We start from the raw sequence: 22,348 nt of genomic DNA, 5'->3' as shown, positions 1-22,348 counted from the left end.
CAGAAAGGAGAAATTTTGGCTTGGTTAGTGCTCCAGCAGAGAAAAACAAAAACAAAGGTCCACCAGCTAAAAAAATAAACTTGCTGCAGGCAAATGAAAGTTAGAGGTGGGTGTGGGGTGAACGGACTGATTACTGGTCCATTTGATCATTTTCCCCCCCATTCCATCTTGATTTTCTTCTCTCTTTCTCTCTCCTGATCTATTTTCTAGTTCTGTTTTTAATAGAAAACATCATCTGTGATGAGAGAAACAGCATGGTTGATACACAGAGAATTCTAAACAGTGACATTGAGGCACAGAAATGCCTTGCACAAGACAATTTCACTTACCTACCGTAGAAAATGAATTCAGACCTGTTATAAACCCGTGTTATTTCAGTCCAGAATGCCAAGAATAAAGAGTGACTCAGGGAATCATCCAAATTTCACATGTCCACAAACATGATAAAGTATGTTCCAGTCTGGATTTTCCTACTGTAGTAATGTCTGCGCCCGCATTACAGGAAGTAACCCTTTTGATTGTAATTAGATTTATTTCTGACTGCTGTGTACAGTATTATAGATTTGTTCCTAGTTGGTTATGACTTTGTGAACAGGAGAAGATGCAGGCAGTATTCGGTATTTGTTCTGTTCATAAAAAAGTGTTATAAAAAATGCGTTGTATGAATGGTGTACCAATTTTGCAGCCTGATTGATCATTTCTAATAAAATTGACTAAAAGTGCTCCACTAAAATTACTTTGTGACTGTTGGTTTGTTTTCAGTGTTTATTCTCTACTCCATACAAGGCACCGGAATTATACAGACCAGAAACATTAATATTCTAATAACTATTGGACCTCACTGCCTACTTTGTTGTCTGCCCTTGCCCTTCATCAGTGCAGTTCCTCGGAGAACCACTCAATGTCCAGTTGAGCTTCCCCCCCCTCCACGTTTAGGAAAGTGGGCAGATAATTGCACCCTAAATCTAAGGTTTTCAGGGTAACAAAGATTATCTCTTTATGATGAATTATTGGATCCCTGAAATCTTGCACATTGACATTTAAACCTTCCATTGCACTAATAAAAGTAATCTCTTAATCAGTGGCCATTGATTTTCTCTTTTCAGAGTGAACACCATGGATTTCACCTTTCCTCAGGTTTACAAACTTCTTCCAACCCAAATTTTAATTCCTCCTTCTTCCTAATGGCTGGAAGAGGAAAATTTCAGGCTCAGATTAGGAGTAATAAGAAACGCATTTTCTTCACCTAATGCCTAAGACAACAGAGCCCCATTGACAATAAGGATAAAGCCTCAACCTCTACTGCAAAACTTGGAGGAGTTACCTCAAGCAAAGTACTGTTCAGATCTGGTGGAAAGCTCTCCCACACAAGATCAAAAGAATTTAAGAAGTCAGAAATCTGGAACATATACTATTTGGTATACTATTTGAAATATCCCCCCTCTCCCCTTGATTTCACGTAGTGAAATTAGATTGTCCTGAAATACAACCATCTTCAGCGAACGTAGACGTGAATTGATTTCGGGGATAAGGGAGAGTCCAAGAAAATAAAAGAAGTACCATACAGTATTAAATCCCTGCAGGTTAGAACAACCCTCTCTCGTCTTTTATTATTATTATTCTTTTGTTGCCCTGGGGCAATTTCGAAGTATCCCTCTGAGGCTTGAGATCAACAGCCTAGTTCTCCGGGAGAATCACCGGACCACTCGATGGAGACGGGGCTGCTGAGAAGTCTCCTTACCAAAAAAACCCCCCACAACACAGAGACGCAGCCTGCGTCGCCAGGAAAGGTCGCTTCGGGAAGAAAGCGGCGCGGGTGATGCCTGCCCTGCCGATCCGCTTTCGGGTCGTCGAAGGCCCTTCCAGCGGGGAAGCAGAGGCCGGGATCTGCCGAGGTTATCTCGCTTTCTGGCCCCTCGACGCAGCCTTCGAGGAGCGACCAGTTTCTGGCGGTCCCACCGCGAAGAGAGCCGATAACGGGGGAAGCGATGCGAGAGCGAGTCCTTAAGGTCAGTCAGGCTTCAGCTCGGGGCAAACGCCTTTCGCTCTCCAACCCAGGGACGCTTCCTGGGAGGGAGGGGGGGGGAAGAGGAGGCGGAGAAGCCTCTCGGGGCTATTTCTCCCCGGCAGGGCAAGCAAAGCCGGCAAGGCCGATTCTAGCGCTGGGTTCTTTTCTTCGGAGCTGGGATCCGAGCTTGGGCACAAGGCCGCCCAGAGCGGCTCATAGGCGGGCCTAGGCCAGGCCAGGCCGGGCGTCCGGCTTCAGAAAGGGTGAGCTCCTCGACGCCGCCAGGACGCTTGCGTGCGTCCCTGCGTGCGTGCGCGCGCCTATTCCTCTCCCCCCCCACCTCTCCTCCAATCCCCTCCCTTCCCCCTGACATCAAAAGCCCCGCCGCTGTATAAAGGCCGAGCTGAGGGGAAGGAACGGAGCAGGGCCGAGGCGGCGAGCTAAACGGAGCGGACAAGCCCGGTCGGGGAGTGGTGTGTGGAGGCGGCCGCTCGCCCGCTCATGGCTTCGTAGCGCCAGGCACTCGCCATGAACGTGGTGGGGAGCTACCAGGGCCACCACCACCCGCACCACCACCCGCACAGCGCTTTGCTGCACGAGCCGTTTCTCTTCGGGCCGCCCCCACCGCCGCCCCCGGCGCGATGTTTCCCAGCGGCGGCGGCAGCGTCCGACCGGCCCTTCGCGCAGGGCTGGCTGTTGAGCGCAGCGTCGGCCGAGCTGTCCCCGCCGCCTCAGCCTCCTCCTCCGCCGCCTCCGGAGCTGGTGTGCGCTGCGGCCGGGCTGGCTTCTTCGGCTTCTCCCTCTTCGTCCTACGGCAGCAGCCCCTCGGAGCTGGGCGGGCGTCTGGCTGGGCGCCGGAGGGCCGGGCCGGCGCCTGGAGCCCCGCGCAAAGAGCGGCGTCGCACCGAGAGCCTGAACAGCGCCTTCGCCGAGCTGCGCGAGTGCATCCCCAACGTGCCGGCCGACACCAAGCTCTCCAAGATCAAGACGCTGCGCTTGGCTACCAGCTACATCGCTTACCTCATGGAGGTGCTCGCCAAGGACGGGCCGGCCGCCGAGGGCTTCAAGGCCGAGCTCAAGAAGGCCGAGCCCCGCGACGCCAAGAGGAAGCGCGAGCAGCCGGTAAGAATCCGGGATTTTTTAATATATTTTTTGGGGGGGGGTGGAGAGATGTATTTATATTGACTGTTTCCCTATGCCTATCATTAAGTGTTGTACCTTATGATTCTTGACCAATGTATCTTTTCTATTATGTACACCGAGAGCGTTTGCACCAAGACAAATTCCTTGCGTGTCCAATCACACTTGGCCAATAAAGAATTGAATTCTATTCTATGTATGATGCTCACACGGAGCCTTGGAGGGAAGGGCGTTTTCTTAGGATCGGCAGGATGCAGACTTTGGTCGGCACTCTGCATAACCTTAGAGGAGATCGCGTCCTTAATTGTAGGTCAGAACGTGGGTACCTCGCCTCCAAATCGCTACCCGTCAAAGCAAGCGCATAAACAAGCCGCGGTTTGCCAAGAGCGGGTGTGTCCTCTGGTATCGGGATCTTGACACGTGTGCGGGAGGCACCTCTGCATTCACTCCTGTCTTGAAGAGGCCTCCCAAAATTCCAGATCTGATCCCCTGGCCTCGTTAAGACAAAGCTACAAAATTTGCTTAGTCTTTTTGAAAGAACTAAAATCTCAACCAACACTTTGGCGGTGGAATGGCACTAGATATAACATTGTTTTAAAACAATATATTTATTTTTTTAAAGAGTGGAATCCCTTATGTTATTTCCCGTGTGGCACCTTTGAGATGGAAATATCAGCATATGCTTCCTGCCCAGCTTCAGGTGGTTTGGCATTATCCACCCACAGATTTCCCCAAAGATGCTTTTTTCCCAGAAAGGCTATTGGACTTTCTTTGGTTTTTTTCCTTCTTTCCTTTATAAACCTTTCCCTTTCAAAGATCTGAAGAAGCTTCTTGGCTGAGAAAGGAAACGTTTTCAAAGGAGAGTGGGGAAAAACGCACACAAAGTCCAGTTGCCTTTTGGAAAAAGTATCTTTGGGACAACCATGATCTGGATGATTGAGAATCTCCATAAACAGCCATAGGTTTCTATTGCAATAGTGGTGGGCTGTGTCTGAATAGTACAGTTAAACCTGGTGCTTAGATACTGACTTTGTTTACAAAGCATGTAAATCCAAATTGTGATTTGCTTGTTTGAGATGCATTGTGTTTTGTAAACCAAGCTTTTTTAAAAAAAAATCATTTAACAACTTGAGAATTTTGTAAAGATACTCAGCACCCCATCATTCTTATGTTGTAGTTTGAAAGTAAACACTATGAAATTTTAATGGCCACCAAATGAAACTCTGGTCCATTTATATGAAATTTACAGATGAGCAACCATAGAGAACTACACATTTCCAACAATAAAGGATGTCAGATCCCTGGAGTTCCAGGAGAAAGGGCAGAAGTGTGACTTTGGAGGTGGTTGGTGGTATTGTTTGGAGGTATGGGAACCAGCTACATAAATAAGCTAGTTATTTAATTGTGGATACACATATATTAGATTAACACAAGGGGAGACTGCGTTTGTCCAATAAGCCAAACATTAAAAGAAGTGACGCTAATCTTAACATTTACTACATTTATCAAATACAACTGCTAGGTTTTTATTTGACCAGTTTTAACTGAATTGGATGAACTTAAACCATACATGTGATCTACAACCCTATAAAACCAGTAGTAAAGCTCACTCACACACATTTTTATCTTTGAAGGTTTTGAAGATGCAATAGAAAACCCATGAACTAATTTCCAAGTGAATATGGTTAAGCATTCTAATGACCTTGGAATGCTGTTTTTTTTTAAAGTCTTGGAGACCAATCCTATGCCCCCTACTTATGTTTCATGAGACATGACCCAGAAGAAAAGTTCTTCTTGAATTGAGGAATGATGTAGCTGGGAGATGTTCAGTGAGTGAAAAGACTGTAAGTGCAAAAGGAAAGCCAAAGAGACAGAAAGTCCATATATGAGGTTTATGCTCGTTCTTGAATTAACAATTTCCTACAATATGTTGGATTATAAAGTAGCTGATGCATCTGGATTCCTGCAACATACTGTCATATTTTAAAAAAAGAAACGTGGAAATGCATTTTTCCGCCACATTTAAGAGTCTTTAGCTCTGATTAAACTTGTTGTGCGAACACAGCCACAGAGGTGCTCTTCTCCAATTTCCTTTGTCTCTGGAAAGAATATTTCTGCAACCAGCAATATTTCTATGAGAATTCACCAGGCAAAGGTGCTCTGTTTCAGTCCTGGCAGGTTTTTGGTTTTAGTTTCCTTAAGACACCTACAAAAATTCCCCATCGCTTGGTGGTTTCATCCTGCCAGTAATCTCCTTAGGCACTGAAGGCTGTGCAGCACCAAATTCCTTCAACGGCCACCCGAGGGTTCTTCAGCCCTGTTAGGCTACAGCTCCCAGGCACTTAATGAAAGAGTGGCTCAAGAATGTAGGATTCTAAGGCCCTCTGGGTTAAACGTGGAGCAGTGGCAAGGAATATCTTCAAGGCAGAGACTGAAAGTCCCGTTGAGTCCTGCGTCAGAGAAGTGATTCTGTAGTGGATGAATGCACTACAGTGGATTCATACTGCCAAATCAGCCCGGGGCCATTAGTTTACTATTCGGTATGTTGTACAAAACCTGACAACTAGTTAAATCTAGGTGAGTGTATTGTGTGAGCCCCGCTTATAGCCAAGTATGGCCCCAGTCCAGCACCCGCTTGCTCTGCAGTAAATCTGCTCCGTGGGAGCAGCCGGAAAGCCCTGGGCAGAGGATTACAGGACCAAAATTCTTTCCCCTGCCCGCTACAAGTTCCCCGCCTCGCCTCGCCTTCGGGCTGCCAAAAACGTGACTACCCCAACCCTTCTGGGTCAGGTCTTTCAACCTCGATGCCCTTTGGGAAAGCCGAGGAAGCGGCAGCCGAGGTGGTGTGTTAAGAGCGCGCTCGAAGCGCTCCAGGTTCGGGGCCGTCTAGCTACAGCGAGTGGCTCGTGCGCAACCTTGACTGAAACCAAGCGGCGCTTCTGTTCGTGAATTCCCCTCGAAAAGGAACCGGACCTTCCAAGCTGCGCTAGCGCGACCAGGGTCCTTTTTCTGCCGAACTGCCCCACATAGTTCGGGGCGGAAAAGGCGTCTCTTTCTTCCTCACAATCTGCAGTGAAGAGGCCGGAGATGGTCCAACCTTGGCCCTTTTGCACGGAGCATCTGAAATCCCTGGGCTCAAGCGTGGCAAGCTGGAGCTGCTGAGACACCACTTTCCCTGCCCAAAGGCACTTTTCGGTGAATTGACCTCTGCAAGGTGGTTGATAAGCGCCTGACGGCTCCGCCTGCCTGAGCGCCCGAAGTCTCGGGCAGCGGAGCAAAGCCTTCTCCCTTCGAGAAAGGCGGACGTCTCTTCCCCCACGCGAGGTGATTTCTTTGGGAACGAATTCTGTTCAAAATTACAGCCCGCACAAACCCGAGGGAGCTGGAGATGCCGATGTTTAGAGAGATGGGGGAACGGGACCGAAATGGAGGAGAATATTGAAGAGAACGGGGTGAGGTTCCCAAGAGGCTGCAACAAAGAGTCCCCTTTTCTCGTTCTCTCTCTTGGAAGCTCCAACTCCCCACATTTTTTTCAGGGCGTCGTTTCCCATCGTCCCTAGACAGAAACCCGAGGAAACTAGGATTTATGATGCAGCACATTTGGCAACGCAAAGCGTAACCTTTGCTAGCGATTGCCCGCCATCCTGCGATGCAGACACAGCCGGCGTACAAATGCATTTGGGCCGGAAATACTGGGGATGATGTGCGGTTTTGCGGTTACTCCGAAAGCTTCCAGCGTACCTCAAATCCTTGTTCTCCAGTAAGACACCACAACACTCGGAAGGGAGACGGCGTTGCTGTATCTCTTGCTTGCGCGGAATTAAGTGGGGCTAGGCTCAGCCGGAGTCTCTGCCGAATAAGATGGGTAGAGAAGACTTAAAACTGCTAAGCTTTTGAAAACTCCTTTTGACAGGTGGCGAAAAGCTTTTCTCTCCCGGGCTCTTCCTAAAGAATGGACCTCACTTTTAGTGGGGTTGGGGGTAGAGGGGAGGATTTTCTAGGTGGATTCCGAAGTCGGAAAGCTGTCAGATTTAACACGGGGGAGGGGGGAAACAAGATGTAATGCAGTCCTTGAAGTTTTTTTAGCCAAACTTAAGACTTTTGGACCTCAACAATCGTTTACTCTTTTTTTGTACTTCTTCTTAAGCCATTGCATTTGCTTTACCTTTTTTTTTTTTTTTTTTGCGTGGATTCTTCTGTGCGGCCGAAACTCCCCACTGTAGGACCCGCCACCGAGACTTTGTTTTAGTGCTTCAAAGGAGATTAAAAGTTTTAAAATTCGTCCAAAGTTCCCTGCATGGATTTTTCCCCCGTTTTTGTTTTAAATGCTGCCGATATATTTTTCTGGAAAATCTCTCCCGCCCCCCCCCCCATATATATATATACACACATTGCAATTTGCGACCAACACTTATATGCTCACAGGAGTGGAGTCTTTCCAAGCAAAACAATAGTCGAAGCTCTCTGCGGATTTGATTTGATTTCTTTTTTCCCCCTCTCCCTCTGTTAAACAAAACAGACCCCGGTCCCGTGTTTTACTAAACTGTTCTGTCCAATGTCTACGGCTGTCTATGGCTTTGCCGGAATGGTGAAAATGCAGCTTTTGACCTGGGATATGAAAGGCAACGATCAAACCTTTTCCTTTCCAGTTAGCTCGGCTGACTGAGGAGGATGAGATTCTAATACAAGCATCAAGTTCGAAACCCGCGATTGATTTTGTAAGTCTGTGTTGCCTGTTGTTGAGGTTGTATCACTCAAAGCTCATACAATTACGGAGAGATCAGTCCTAATCGCTCTTTCACCAGGTCTGCTTTTTGTGTATATTATTTATATACATTGTATACGTTTATAGTACGATAGTGTTTTATATACATACTTGAAGCGACTGTCACTTGTCCATTTCGGGATCCCGAGGCCTGGAGATTCCCAACTGAGGTATACAACGGGTGAGAAGTATTTCGCCTCCCCCCACCCCTTTTAAATGAACTATATTCCGTTTCAGATCTCTTGAATTACCTTTGGGGGGAAAAATAAGGGGGAAGAAAGGACTGAAAAAGCACATTTCAAAATCCAGCAAATGAGTTGTTTAAAAATAAGCCTTTCTTTTTCTTTAAAAATTTAAACATATTCAACGTTCTGCGTTTACATTTTCCAAGAGCCTGTATAAACTTTCTTATTTATTCAGTGCTGTTGCCCAAACTTTTACTGAAACCGCCTTGGCAATTAGAGGCTTAATAAAGGAACATAATTTAGTAGGGCCGGTTGGGTTTACCAAACACGGCCTTCGATATTTATAAAAAGGCAGTTAATAAAGGCAAGGAATTTATTGCCTTCCTCCTGATAATCTAATACTCCAAAAGAGCGGGAGAACGCTGGTTTCTTATTTACAGCCTCTCGAGGGAAAATTGCAAACAGAGGCATCAGGTAACCAAAAAGCAGTCAGGCGCTGCCTCCTGTCTTTGTAGCCTGCTAAGGTGCGGGCTTACTGTGTTTATACCGATTAAGGACGATGGGCCTCTCCGATGGGCTGGAGTTAAGTCTGGGTTTAAATGCCTCCCATTGGCGCCTTCGTTTGGGCTGGATCGAGGCTGAGAAAGACGGATCGCTTTTTCTTGTATTCCACCTCTCCGATTCCCACGTCTGATAATCATGGCGAAGCTTTCTTTTAAAATAACTGTTTTCTGTCTCTCTCTCCCCTCCCCCCTTTCACTTTTCTGCAGCAGCCCGTGGGATATTCTCATGTTTTAGGTCAAGGCGAAAAAAGGCTTAAGGGCAGGACTGGGTGGCCTCAGCAGGTCTGGGCGCTGGAACTGAATCAATGACCCTCCGGAATTCCCGTTTGCGACGAAGAAGAATCTAATAACTGCGGTGGCAAACCGAACCCGACGAGATGGCCCGGCGGGATTCTTCGCAGCTCGCCTTCTCCCTCTTTCCTGCCGTGCCAAAGAGCAGCCGTGCAGCTTTTCCCTTCATTTGCTATGGAAACGTCGGGAGGGCCTGTGCAATGTCGGAGCCGCGGTGGAGGATACTATAATAACCCTACAAAAGGAGGAGGCGAGGCCGAAAACTAGCATGCAAGCCCTTGGCTGAACTTGGATCCGAACCTATTCATACACACGTGATTCATTGTCTGTGGAACTCTCTACTTTCTGTGAAACTCGTCGGAAAGCCAAGCATTTGTGTCTCCCACTCCCTGTTTTAAATTTGTCGGTACCAGGGTGCGTCTTCCTCCGCGTAGGTCCGAAGCGCCAGAGATGATTTCCCTTCTTTAAAACAAAACAAAACCCCACAGCCCTGGAAAAAGTGGATAGAGGCGGAGAGGCGACTTTCCAACGGCCTGCTTGGATTTCCGGGACGCCGCTGTGATTTCCGTGCTTGGAGAAGGAGAGGACTCTAACGAGCAACGGAAAAGCCGTCTAGGCACCTCTCCTCGGAAGGAAGGGAGAAGGGGGAGCAGCACGGGACCGCCGTTCCTCGGTCACCAACGGGGCTCTTCGTCTGTCCCTGGATTTCGCCAAGCAGCGATCCAAACAGCTTCCCCCCCGTTTCGTCACCGCGGCAACCTCCTTCCCTACCACCCTCCCCAGCTACCACTGGCCGTGCCGCCCCGCGCATGATGAGGGGTCGATCCTTTTCTCTTCGGCCGGCCCAGGTAGGCGAAGACTCTGGGTACCCGCCTCCGTTCGTTCCCTGCCTTCTTCAACCGTCCCTGCAGCCCCAGCGCCTCTGTGCAGAAGAAGCGCCGCCCGGAGCAGGTTCCCGTCAGGCTCTCGGTTCTGCAGCTGATCCAGCTAAAACCGGTACCGTCGTCGATCTGAGATTGGATCTGGGCGCTGTCGCGGGAACGGCAATGCCTTCCAGAAGTCACAGCGGCTGGTCGCTCGGAGGTTTCCGCTTTTCTGAAGGAGGCGGGAAACGTGCCCGGTCGGCCACCGTTAAGCACTTTCTAACCACCCATTGATTTCAGCGGGAGAGTTAAGCACATTACCATAACCCTCCCGTTGAAATCCATGGGACGTAGCCATGCTTCCCTTGGGCTGGACGGTGCTTATAGTGCTTTAAAAATATGTAAATAAACAATACATCGAAGTCCTCCTCTCTCCCTCCCCGTTTTTTTGCCCCCCCCAACCTTCCACTCCCATCCCCTTTGTTTTTATGTTGGATGTATTTAAACTACCTATGTGGGTGAATTTGATACATTGTCTGTACCGGGTTTTCTACCTCAGATCTGTATGACCACTTCCTAAGAGACAGGTTTGCCAAGTCAAGTATTTATGAGGATTTTAAAATATTATTATTAATAATAATAAAGAAAAGCTTTATGGAAAAAGAACAACACACCACCTGGCCTCTCTCCCTTCTCTCATGACATGTTGGTGGACTGCAGAGAGGCAAGCCTCATTTTTTAGGCCTGGCCATAGTTCTTCGGGTGTTTACTGGGGAACCCAGAAATTCGAATTATACAAGAAACCTTGGTTAGATTCAAGCAGCAGGGAAGGAAGCTGTAAAGATGCCAAAGCCAAACTAACTTAAAGAATTGGGTTTTCATGATTTGTGCAGGTTGTTAGCTCAGCTCCTTCTCTTCCTCCTCGGTGACCGATGCACCTATTTTTATGCTACTATAAACTATCCAGCAACGTGAGGCTGAGGTATTTCAAAGAAATAAACATGTCAATTATATTTACACAAATATATACAGTACAGAACACAGATTTATTTGAAAGAAGCGTAATATTAAAAAAATGCTTCATATTTATTGATCTTACCAAATGCCAGCTTGGTATCTTAAGCACATATGACAATCCTATGAAGGAAATTGTTTATAGTTGCTTGATAGTTTGCAGACCTAGCAGTATTTTTTTTTTTGAAAGCCCTAGGCAGCACCCCTCTCCCTCCCCCCCAGACATCACACAGACGCTGATTCACAACCTCCTTAAATGTTAGCATATAAAGAAGCTTTTGAGTTGTTCTCTTGCAGTTTTAACACAACCAGCACTAAGTTAAGCACTAAGTTTGGTCTAAGCTATTTAACACAGATTGTAACAAATGCATAAACATATCTCACTGAAATGAGGGAAATTTAAAGTTATTTCAGTAGGAGAGATGTTTAGCATTCCAGAGGAATCAATAGGTTAATACAGAGTTTTGTCATGTTAAGACTACCCTTAAGTAATAATGGGCAACTAGAATCCCATTAACTTGTCTGGACTATTAAAAATGACTGGTGCTACCAGACTCCTGATTTATTGCTATCATAGATCGACATGACTCTCTTCCTGCAATTAATCCAATCCAGTGTTTTTAGAAAAAGCAAACAAAATTAATTCATGCAACACCAATAATTTTATATAACTGGTTCCATAGCCTTGGCTGTCTTCCCCCACCCCTCTCCAGCACATCCCATGGCATAAATGGTGGAAATTAGAGGATACATTGTTGATTATAATATAAAACTTTACAGGAAAGTTTTGCCAGGACCAAAGTTCAGCAAATTGAACGTTTTTTTATTCCTGCAGAATCATGGTGTTCTGTTACAGGAATAATTTCTTAAAGGGTTTTTATGTGCCTCATCCTAAATAATCCTTTCCTAGCTCAGATGTATTGGGCTACTATTCCCCTCATCCCCAGTCAGCATCTGCTTTTCTGTATCCTGCTCTGCCTTTTCAGGAAATCCATTGCAGCTGCTTGGTTGATTGGCAGTTCTTGTTCTGTGATCAAGAGCTAACATTATAGGCATTTTGGAACTGCATCATTGTATTTGCCACAAACTTTCAGGGACCAGACCTCACACAACAGCAGTCTCCTCCTAACTTTAGATGCAGATGTTTGATGCCACTCAAATGCTGACTACATGTGCATAACTATTACATGTAATCTGTTATCTATCACAGCTTTTCCCAGCCAAGAACCTTCCAGATTCAGAGAGTTAAAGCAATAGCTTTAGACTTAGACTTATATACCACTGCATAGTGGTATATAGACTTATATACCACTGCATAGTGCTTTACAGCACTCTCTGGGTGATTTTCAATGTCAGCATATTGTCCCCAACAATCTGGATCCTCATTTTATGACCTCGGAAGGCTGAGTCAACCTTGAACTATTGATTTTCAAAGAAATGTCAAGAGAGAGTATAGTAGGGGTCTGCCTTTGTGTGTTTTGCATCAGACTCTGCCTAACCCCACCTATCCAAACCATGCATCTATCCAGGATTAGAAGAAGATGAAATAGCCAGGTCCAGTGTGAAACCCCTCCTTTGGAGTGACTATTGCATTGGGACTGCTGAGAATCCAAGATCCAGATCAGCTGTCTTATGTTATAGCTTTGTGGGGGGGGGAGGGGCTTATGAAAAGTGAGCTTGTAGTGAAGAAATTGCCATTGAAGTAAGGCTAATGTGGACTTCCACTGGATTCCGAGCTTTCAGAAACTTGTTGGGCATTAGCTCAGTAGTTTTCCATAAACGGGAGCATAATTTTCTCCTCCCTACGTAGCAAGTCTATCACTTCCCTGGAAAGCCATGCAGCCACTTTAAACATGCATTACACGGTCCAACTCAAGTAAACTTTGGAGAAGATAACCTCGAAGCAAACATGAAGAATGCTAGGTCTGATCATAACAGTCATCTTCTATGTCTCATAGCTTGGGAAAAAAAATGGAGAATTGGGAGTTGTGTATCAGGTGTCGGTGTCCTGTGTACATATAAAAAGTGCAAATGTCTGGGATCTGGATCACTTCACATCTGTATATTCATGGAGACATACAGTAGCTCCACAGAACTTCAGGGGAAGAACAAAAAGAAAGAAAAGAAAATCCAGTTTACTGGTTTGGCCAAGAAAAACAGTCCCTTTAAATTGGTTTCTATGACACAGTAAGTAAGTTCCAAGACGTCTTTGCTATTTATTTTCCTCCTCCTCAAAAGTTAGTTTCCTAGTAAGAACAGACTTTTCCAATCTGAACACGATGGCAATATTGACTGGGAAATTCTGGGTATTTTATGTTCAGCTTTCTAGAAGATAATCAGATGGAAGAACTGATTTCAAGAATGAGTCTTTCAAAAAGGCAGATATTTTCAATCATCCATTGCAAGAAGACAGGAAGCATGCTGAGGCAGACAGACACCTGCACACACCATTAGGGTGCCTAACAGTGATTATCATCTTCTTTCTGTGTACAGGTAGTCCTGGACTTACACAAACAGTTCGTTTAGTAACCGTTCAAAGTTACAATGGCATTGAAAAAAGTGACTTATGGCCATTTTTTTATACCTATGACCATTGGAGCCTCCCCATGGTCATGTGATCAAAATCCAGATGCTTGGCAACTGACTCATATTTATGATAGTTGCAGTGTTCTCGGATCATGTGATCACTTTTTGTGACCTTCTAACAAGGAAAGGCAATGGGGAAGCCAGATTCAGTTACCATAACAACCATGTTACTAACTTAACAGCTGCAGTAATTCACTTTACAACTGTGGCAAGAAAGGTTGTAAAATCAGGCAAATCTCACTTAATGAATTTTTCACTTAACAACAGAAATTTTGGGTTCAATTCTGGTCGTAAGTCGAGGATACCTGTACCGATTTTTTCCCCCTACTTTATCATTTGGAATTATATCGGGAGACCAGGATATTTGTTTAAACTACTGTACTCATTTTCCAGTGGTGCAAATACAGATCTTGCTCAGAAGCAAAAATATATAAAAGTGGTGTACAAATGCATAAGTAAGCACACTTCAGAACTTTTCTGTTAGTGCATTCGTTGCATTGATGTGAAGTTGCTGCTAATTTCATGATAGGGGTTGCTGGCAAGGCATTCTCCTTAAAATGTAAATCCTTAAGAGAATTCATAAAGATATTAAGATACAGGAAATCAGTACGAATGTTATGCACTGGCTAAACTTTCAAGGAATTCAAAAATTCTGGAACCAACTGATACAGAATCTGTGGGCAGCTGCACTTTTCAAGTAACAAGCCCAATTGTTGTTGTGCTTGCTCAGTTCGTTGCTCCATTATTTTTCTTCTCTACAGCAACCTTAGAGGGAGGGTGACAAAGGTCCTAGGCATCATTTAGGCCAGGGATCTCCAACCTTGGCAACTTTAAGACTTGTGGACTTTGCTGGCTGAGAAATTCTGGGAGTTGAAGTCCACAAGTCTTAAAGTTGCCAAGGTTGGAGACCCCTGATTTAGGTAAACTACTAAAACAGGAGTGTCAAACTCAAGGCCCATGGGCTGGATATGGCCCGCAGGGTGCTTAGATCTGGCCCATGGGGCTGCTCTGGAAACAGCGAAGGACCAGCCTGCGGTGTCTCTGACAGCAAAAAGAGGCTGGGAGGACCATGCGTAGCCCTCCTGAGCTCCGTTTTCACTGGCAGAGGGTTGCAAGAGGCTGTCGCAGCCAGAAACGGAGCTCAGGAGCCAGTTTTTGCTGGCAGAGCACTTGGGCCACCACAAGCACTCCTGACACAATGTCAAGCTGGCCACACGTCTCCCCCCCGAGGTCAAACACAACCCTGATGCGGCCCTCAACGAAATCGAGTTTGACACCCCATACTAAAACAACTAACAAGTGGAAGCTATAGAAACATGCAGGTCTAGGAAGCATTCTCTTTTTCTCCTTCCCACCAAAGAAAAGGTGATCTATTTTGACTTTTGCAGTTGGCAGTGAGCTCTGGCATGGCCTAATGGTGGAACCGCGAATACAAAAACAGTTCAGACACCAGTAGGTCACCTTAAGCAAGCCTGTTTCTTTTAGTTTTAGTTCATTTGCTCCCTTGGGTGTATCCTCCATACAGATTCCAGATTATATCGAGATAATACATACAAGGTGGACCTTGAAGTGTTACGTGTTCATTTTTCCTCTAGAAGAGCACCGTCTCCACAAGTTGGTCTTGGAGTCCCCCCAGTCAATGGGTCCAGTTGAAAAAAGACTTCTCTACAGTTCTAGTCAATATTTTTGCATTTTCTGCCTGAGCCTGAAAGACCTGGGGCAGGAGGGTGGGGGCAGAAGGAAATAGAAATAAAATCATATGGCTGGAAGGGATCTTGGAAGTCTTCTAGTCCAACCCCCTGCTCAAGACAGGAGTTTTATTCCATCCTGGACAAATGGTTGTTCAGTCTTTTGTAAAAAAACCTCCATGTAGAGGTAGCTCCCTTGAAGGCCAAATGCTGAGTGTAATTGGTCAGCCAGCAGTGTATTCATCTGGAAGTGGTAGCATCAGATGGAGATGCAGTTGGTTGACCAACAGGACTCAGCATGTGGTTTGAGATGCATTTCCAGAAGGGAAAACTGCAAGACAAAATCCAATTGTGTTTCTGGTAAAAGTGCACAAACCAGACCTTAATGGTCTTCTGATCCTAATGGTTGTACACCAATGCTACCAGTATCAGGGCAAAAAGAGATAAAAGCCTAATATTTTTAGAATACTTTCTCCTGTTAAAATGCATCTCAGGATAGGATAACCACACGCTTAATTGGAAACTGGAAACTGAATTGGAAAGGGTTGGGGTTTTTTTTTTTTTTTTGTTGTTGTTGGACAGGAAAGAAAAATTACCTTTCCCTCTCCCTCATGCAGGAAAAGGGCAGAGGGATATGAGATGTGCCTCTTTGATCCTAAAGGCTAACCCTTGCCTTATATCATGTCAACACTTATCCCTGCACAGTTTAAAGACTTGTCACGGCATTTCTCAAAATCTTAGTAACCTTCTCCACCCATATTGCTTAATTCTCTATTGAGAAACTGGAGGGAGGGGGGGAGTTCAGCTCTCTTCCTTCAGGTAGATTTGAGCTCTGCAGTGAGCTGTAGTTTAGGGATTACTTGTATGTTCAGAATTAAACGGACTGGTTTAAAAATAGCGGAAGGAGAGGCCATTGTTAACATCAATGAGATTAAATTTTGAAGATTCTGCTCCTCCTTTATGACTCTCACCTAATGCCATAGCACCTTACTGTACAAGATTAATGACTTCAATTAACCAATTACTTATTTATTATTTATTTGTTTATTAAAGTTTTATGCTGGTGAATTTATCAAACTCATAGCAGCTCACACCATATAACATGTGGTGTAAATGTGCCTAACATTTACAACGTAACATATAATAAAGCATCTTCAGGGGAATAAACCAACTTTTAACTCAAATAATAGTACAGTTAATGGAAAAAGGCAGCTTTACTTGGAACAGCTTACATCCTGCAAGGATACCATTAACACCATCAAACATCCCAAGGACCTGTCTATCCCAGGTCCTTGGGAAACACTAGATAGGTGGATAAAAATACCAAATCCAGTCTGAACATCTGGTTGACTGTGCAACAAACCATAATATAATGTCATTAAACAGTAACTGCAGCCGGTAGCAAAAAACAGTAATAACATCTGGTTCTAGATGGTACACAATCGGGGAAGCCTCTGAAAGTATTCAATTTTCAAGCTTAGCCTGACTTCTGGAGGAAGACTGTTCTAGTCATTTGAAATTGTTACTGAAAAATAGTATTTTCTGGCTATTGCCCTTTATGCCATGAAAGAGGGTTGCTACGCAGGGCTTCTCCATGAATATTTTGGAAGAAATAGTCCCCCACTCTTCAGAAATATAAAAGATGAAAGATGAGACATGAAGAAGCAAAAGTTGGTTTTGTGCAGCAGGGTATTTATGGTATTTAGAACATATATAAATTATACATAAAATTATAAATAATTTTATAATCAATAATTATAATTTATTATAACAATTTATTAATAATTTTGGAATAGAATAAAATGTGTGACTGGACACACAAGGAATTTGTCTTGGTGCATATGCTCTCAGTGTACATAAAAGAAAAGATACATTTAGTGCATTGCATTCTGAACTCCTGTATCTTCTTAAGATGAATGCCTCATGCTTCACATTCATTCCGCATTATATAAGAACAAAGGCAGCCTGAATATTTTGATAACTGCTGGACCAGATATTTGCCCTTTGACACAAATAGCATACAATAAACATATAAACCGGGTCTAACCTCTAGTACCTTTTCTCTCCACAATTCAAAACATTGCTGCTGCTTTCCTATTGTCACAGAGATTATTAGCAATTCTTCAACTTTATGTTAGTACCTCTATTCCTAAATTTGACTGTACTGCTTTTTGTGGAGCTGTGTCACATATTCTTATCATCATCTCCCCAACCTACCTTCTCTCTCTTTAGTAAAGGACAATGTCCCCAAGTCCTACTTTTAAGCACAAACTTTTATCCTGCTCCCATATAATATATTTTTGTTAGACGAATCTAAAAGTAGATTAGAAGATAAGAAAGTCAGTTTGATGTAGTGGCCACTAGGACATCAGCCTAGAACCCTGGACACTGTGAGTTCTAGTCCTGCCTGAGCCATAAAGCCAGCGGAAGGACCATGGGCCAGTCATGTTCTCTCTGCCCTAGGAAGAAGGCAAGGCAAACCACTTCTGAAATCTTGCCACAAAATTTCTAGAGACTTGTCCAGGCAGTCACCAGGAGAAAAGGCTGATTTGACGACATACCAGAGGTCGGTTCTACTTATCTTTACTACCAGTTTGCAACGGGGCTGCGTGTGCGCTTCTGCGCATGCGCAGAAGCTTCCTGATGACGTCAGCGCTGGTTTTACTACCGGTTCTATAGAACTGGTCCGAACCGGGGGCAACCCACACTGCGGCATAGCCCCCCAACTCTTGGAATATACAAACGTTCCACATTGTATTTGTGATACTCTTCAATGTACTCATACGATTTTACGCATGTGATCAATAACAAAACTCTTACAGTCTTGTTTTAAGTAGGAGAAGGTTACTTTCCACATACTACATATAGGAGGCTGAAATAACACAAGTGGGTTAAGGTCAGGGAGAGGATTTACTGAGTCTCGCAATCCCTAATTCATTATCTAGGCAATGAAAGCGCACGTCCTTATCCCTTAACACTACTACACCACAATGGGCTATTGTCAATTTTTCTACTGCAAGCCTGAAGGCAAAAAACTTAATTATTATTCCTTTAAACTGGAGCTGCGAATCTTCCCCCATCTAATGGTTCCACCGCATTGGCTAATCACTCATCCCTCTGCCCTGACAGTGTGCCTAAGCAATGTAGAGGTAAGCAGGGAGCCCTGCAGGGAGCTCCATGACTCATCTCTGCACTTATGCGTTTGGCCTTTTGGCAAATTATCTTGTCTGCCTCTTCCCCCTCTCCTCTCCCTCGCCCCCTCCCCGCCCATCCTTTACACTCCAGCACAGTGTCGTTCAAAAACCACAGGGCCTTCTTGTTGTTTTTCTTGGTATTTATGAGACTATTTATCTGATTTCAAGGGAGCCAATTCTTATCTTCGAGGCAGCAAGCAAAGGGTTAAGTAGGACCGCCCTGTAGACAGCACGGAGCCAAATAAAATACCAATCTGACAAAGTGGGGGGGGGGGAAATAGAAAGAAAAAGCAGGGGTGAAAAGGCACATGGAAATAAAGCTGAAATTAGAAGGGGAATGTTTGGCCTCTGAGAAAGCTGAAATCTCTGGGAAGGAGATTGGTTTCTTTTGCCTTTCTGCTCCTCCTGACTTAACAGAATAAAAGAGTTGGAAGGGACCTTGGAGGTCTTCTAGTCCAATCCTTATGCACGGTCACTCATGCCCTCGTCACTTCCCGCCTGGACTACTGTAATGCTCTCTACATGGGGCTCCCCTTGAGGAGCACCCAGAGGCTCCAACTGGTCCAGAATGCGGCCGCGCGAGTGGTTATGGGAGCGACATGGCGCTCCCATGTAACACCTCTCCTGCGCAAGCTGCACTGGCTCCCGGTGGTCTTCCGGGTGCGCTTCAAGGTATTGCTTACCACCTTTAGAGCGCTCCATGGCTCAGGACCTGGGTACCTACGAAACTGCCTTCTGCCACCGGTAGCCTCTCTTGAGTTGGCAATAACACAAAATGAACATATAGAAAGAAGGCGAAGTTTCTTGGGTTTTAATTTTCCATTTTCTTCTCTTACATTAGACATATTTCAGGCAGGTTTTTGTATTTCCTGCTTCCACAGGCAAAGACATTTATCCACTCAGTTTTGACAGCCAAGGTCAGAAGGGACTTTTGGAACTGGATAATTAAAAAAAAAAAGGTTGGAAGCCACAGATGTTCTTGAGTTTTTCATGGTTTAATCATTTATATGATCTTATTTGCCTGCTATTTGCCTTGCTAAGTGGAATCCTGAGGAAATTCTGGGAATTGAAGTCCACACATCTTAATATTGCTGAGGTTGAGAAAAACTTCTCAACTACCCTCTCCATAAACAAGCTACTAGGAAGTCACAGTAAAAGACATCTATGCTAGTCAACTGACAGGATGTATTTTGTCTACCACTTGGATGACACCAAATGCTGGATGCCTTGGTCTGATGCTTATATGAATCCATATGAATGGTAACTTATCAGGATGGAAATGAAGAAATAGTGGTAACTCATCCCAAGATAAACATAAGGATATTTTATATACCTTAAATTAAAAAAAATAAAATGGGGAAACCATTCCTTTATCACACCCAGCACAAAATGTAGAGTGGATGGAAAGTAATTTGAATTCATTCAATTTAAATCAGTTTATTTACTCCCATTTTTGTGGTTAATTTATTTCTGAGGGGAATTTTTCTGGAATGATATTGTATGTGCAAGCTTTTAGGAAATCTATCAGTTGTCAGTTTATATAATTTTTTTTTAAAAATAATCCAGCTATAATATTATATGCCACTTATAACAGGTTCTTCAAAATGGTTAATATCGGCCCACAAGGATCAATGGGACCATCTAAGGTAGAGTAAATCTATAGAAGAAATATTTCACATGTTAAAATTTACTGGATTTAAACCCATTTTTATTTCACATACTTTTTTCATAAAAAGAAAAATCATTTTATTTATAGAAACCTGTCCCTAATGCTATTTGCCCATCTAGTTTTGATGAAGTTGCTGGAGCCTAGTCTAGTGTACATCTTTTTAAAAATTAGTAATACATTCTGATATGAAATTTCTGAGACACCAGGGGTTATAATATTGTTAGTTATCTGAATGGCTAGAACTATAGTTGTAGAAACTGAGAAACTTGAGTTTGGAGGTAGTATCATGTGGATTTTTATTAATGATTTGGTTGAGGGAGTTGAAGAGACAATCAAGAAGACATAAAACTAGGAAGGAGGTATTTGTATATAAAAGAGAAAATATTAAAAACAATGTCCACACAGGCTTGAACTGTGGACATCAGTGGCTTAGAATTTAACAAGTAGAAATGTATAATTTTACATCTGGGTGGGGTAAATGTAAAGCAATGTAAAAGACCTGACCTGTGAAGGTTCTCCACACTTCTCAAGGGAAGGAGAAATTCTCAAACCACCTCCCAGGGTTGGGATTACCCCTTAGTTATGACAACAGTAGGGTTCTTGAAAGTGATCTGTAAGAGGAGGCATTTCTCTTAAGATTTAACTGAAACATGAGGACCAAGGGAGTCTAGCTTGCCAGAGAAACTATTGGACAATGAAGGAGAAGACCTTTACATATACAGTATACACACTTTGCCCATCTCATGATTCAGTAAATGCATGAACACCACTCCCAATTCACAATAAATTTTATTCTCCTTGAAATGCATTTTCCTTAAACCAGACTGAATGAAAACTAGAAAGAAATAATGTAGAAGATTTGTTGTTCTTCCTGACATTAGAATGAAGCAGATACAAAGGAATAGGCTAACCTCTTTGGAAACAGTATACTTCTTTTAATCTGTCAAGTTTTAATATGCTTCAGTTGAAAAGCTCCATCCCTCAATTACAAAAAAAGCAAGGATTGATAACTTGATACCCTGCAGGGGTGGGTTCTACTTACCTTTACTACCGGTTTGCAACGGAGCCGCGTGCGCACGCTTGCTTCGCTTGTGCGCATATGCGCTCTTCTGCACAAGCACAGAAGCATCTGCGCATGCGCAGAAGCGTTTTCATCATGTCAGGGTCAATGGGCAGAGCCTCCTGCCAGTTTTACTACCGGTTCTATAGAACTGGTGCGAACTGGGGGCAATCCACCACTGGTACCCTCCATAAGTTTTCAATTCCTGTCATATCATACCATAAAGCCAGCAAAATTACCAGTGGGAGTTAGAGTCCAGAGCTTCTGAAGAACTCCAAGATGTCTACTTTGGGACTTTAGGAAGCAGCTGAAAAGATAAATAGAACAGATTTGTTCTTGGGGACACATGGAGACTGCTTGAAATGATTGGAGACAGCAAGGCTACTGAGTATATGTGTATATGGATAGTTATGCCAAACTAGTTTTAGGATCATCATTGCATCATTGCTTTTCTTTCTTTACGTTGTCTTAAGGAGGTGCATGACAGTTCTTGTCATTTAAGGTGCCCCCACTCCTAACTTTTTGGATGGCTCCTTTGGTACTTGGGCCATAATTTGTTTTTTATGTCAAGATGGCGTCAAAGATAAGGAGTATGTTTCTGAGTTTGGGGTCTAAAGAGACTGGAGAAATCCTGACCTGGCTCTGACCTCAAAGTAATGGCTATAAGCTTTAGTAAGTAACAGTTCCAGGTGAAAGATTTACAATCAAAAGGTCTTTGATCGTAGTCCAGCCTGCCAATATTTCAAGTCCTTGGCTGGATTTTAAAATAAAAACCACTTGAAGGCCTTTACTTTATCTGTCCAAACCTTTCCCATGTTTAAGGCTAATAGAATTTCCATGCATGACACTTCTCCTAGACTGAAGTTTTCAAAACTGTCCTCTCAGCTGCTGGATACAGCTGCAGAGTAATGAAATTAAAATCCAGTAAAGCATACATGTGTTCATATGTATTTATGTGTGTTTGGGTTTCCCTATCTCTCTGTCGCTCTCTGTCTCTCTCTGTCTCTCTCTCATCAATCTATCATCTGTCATCACTATCTCTCTATCATTTATCTCTATCATATATATCTCTATCTCTCAGAGATTAGATGGAGATGAGATAGAGATAATTTATCATCTTTCTAAGCTCTCCTTCCTTTCAGCATGGAACCAAAGTTCTCTGAACCTAGTTGGCTAGTCTTCATGCAAATCAAATGATCCTGATTGGATCAGCATGGGACGTTCCATTGTGTTCTTAGTTTGACTAAAGGTTATATAATACCTTGGAGGTATTTTCCAAAATGAAGTAGACATTTCCCCTGTCACACACATATAAATAAATG

The 22,348-nt window shown here is 44.0% G+C and overlaps 1 protein-coding gene and 1 long non-coding RNA gene across 3 annotated transcripts; one reads left to right on the top strand and one right to left on the bottom strand.

Moving 5' to 3' along the window:
- Positions 1 to 2,426: 2,426 nt before the first annotated feature.
- On the top strand, positions 2,427 to 10,486 carry HAND1 (heart and neural crest derivatives expressed 1). 2 transcript variants are annotated; one of them, XM_087887525.1, is made up of 2 exons: positions 2,427 to 3,130; positions 8,872 to 10,486. In XM_087887525.1, the coding sequence occupies exons 1-2, from the start codon at positions 2,537 to 2,539 to the stop codon at positions 8,968 to 8,970; spliced, it is 693 nt and encodes a 230-aa protein (XP_087743651.1). In that variant the 5' UTR covers positions 2,427 to 2,536; the 3' UTR covers positions 8,971 to 10,486. The 2 variants fall into 2 exon arrangements, with proteins under 2 accessions (XP_087743651.1, XP_034264655.1); XM_034408764.3 differs by having other exon boundaries at positions 8,869 to 10,486.
- A 4,386-nt stretch (positions 10,487 to 14,872) lies between these two features.
- LOC117660564 (uncharacterized) lies at positions 14,873 to 17,459 on the bottom strand. The gene is made up of 2 exons (XR_004589701.2): positions 17,321 to 17,459; positions 14,873 to 15,129 (listed from the first exon to the last, which is right to left on the bottom strand). It is a non-coding gene; the product is annotated as an uncharacterized LOC117660564 (long non-coding RNA).
- Positions 17,460 to 22,348: the final 4,889 nt, after the last annotated feature.

The sequence above is a fragment of the Pantherophis guttatus genome, chromosome 2 (genome assembly GCF_059756535.1).
Source record: "Pantherophis guttatus breed Tessera chromosome 2, ASM5975653v1, whole genome shotgun sequence".
In the NCBI taxonomy this organism is placed as follows: Eukaryota; Metazoa; Chordata; class Lepidosauria; order Squamata; family Colubridae; genus Pantherophis; species Pantherophis guttatus.
Note: the sequence above shows the minus strand (reverse complement) of the source record. Positions and strands in the feature narration are given on the sequence as shown.

Coding starts and splice junctions, on each gene's coding strand:
- HAND1 (XM_034408764.3), top strand. CDS start 2,537: ATGAACGTGGTGGGGAGCTACCAGGGCCACCACCACCCGCACCACCAC. Junction 3,131..8,868: donor AGAGGAAGCGCGAGCAGCCG/GTAAGAATCCGG, acceptor ACTTTTCTGCAG/CAGCCCGTGGGATATTCTCA.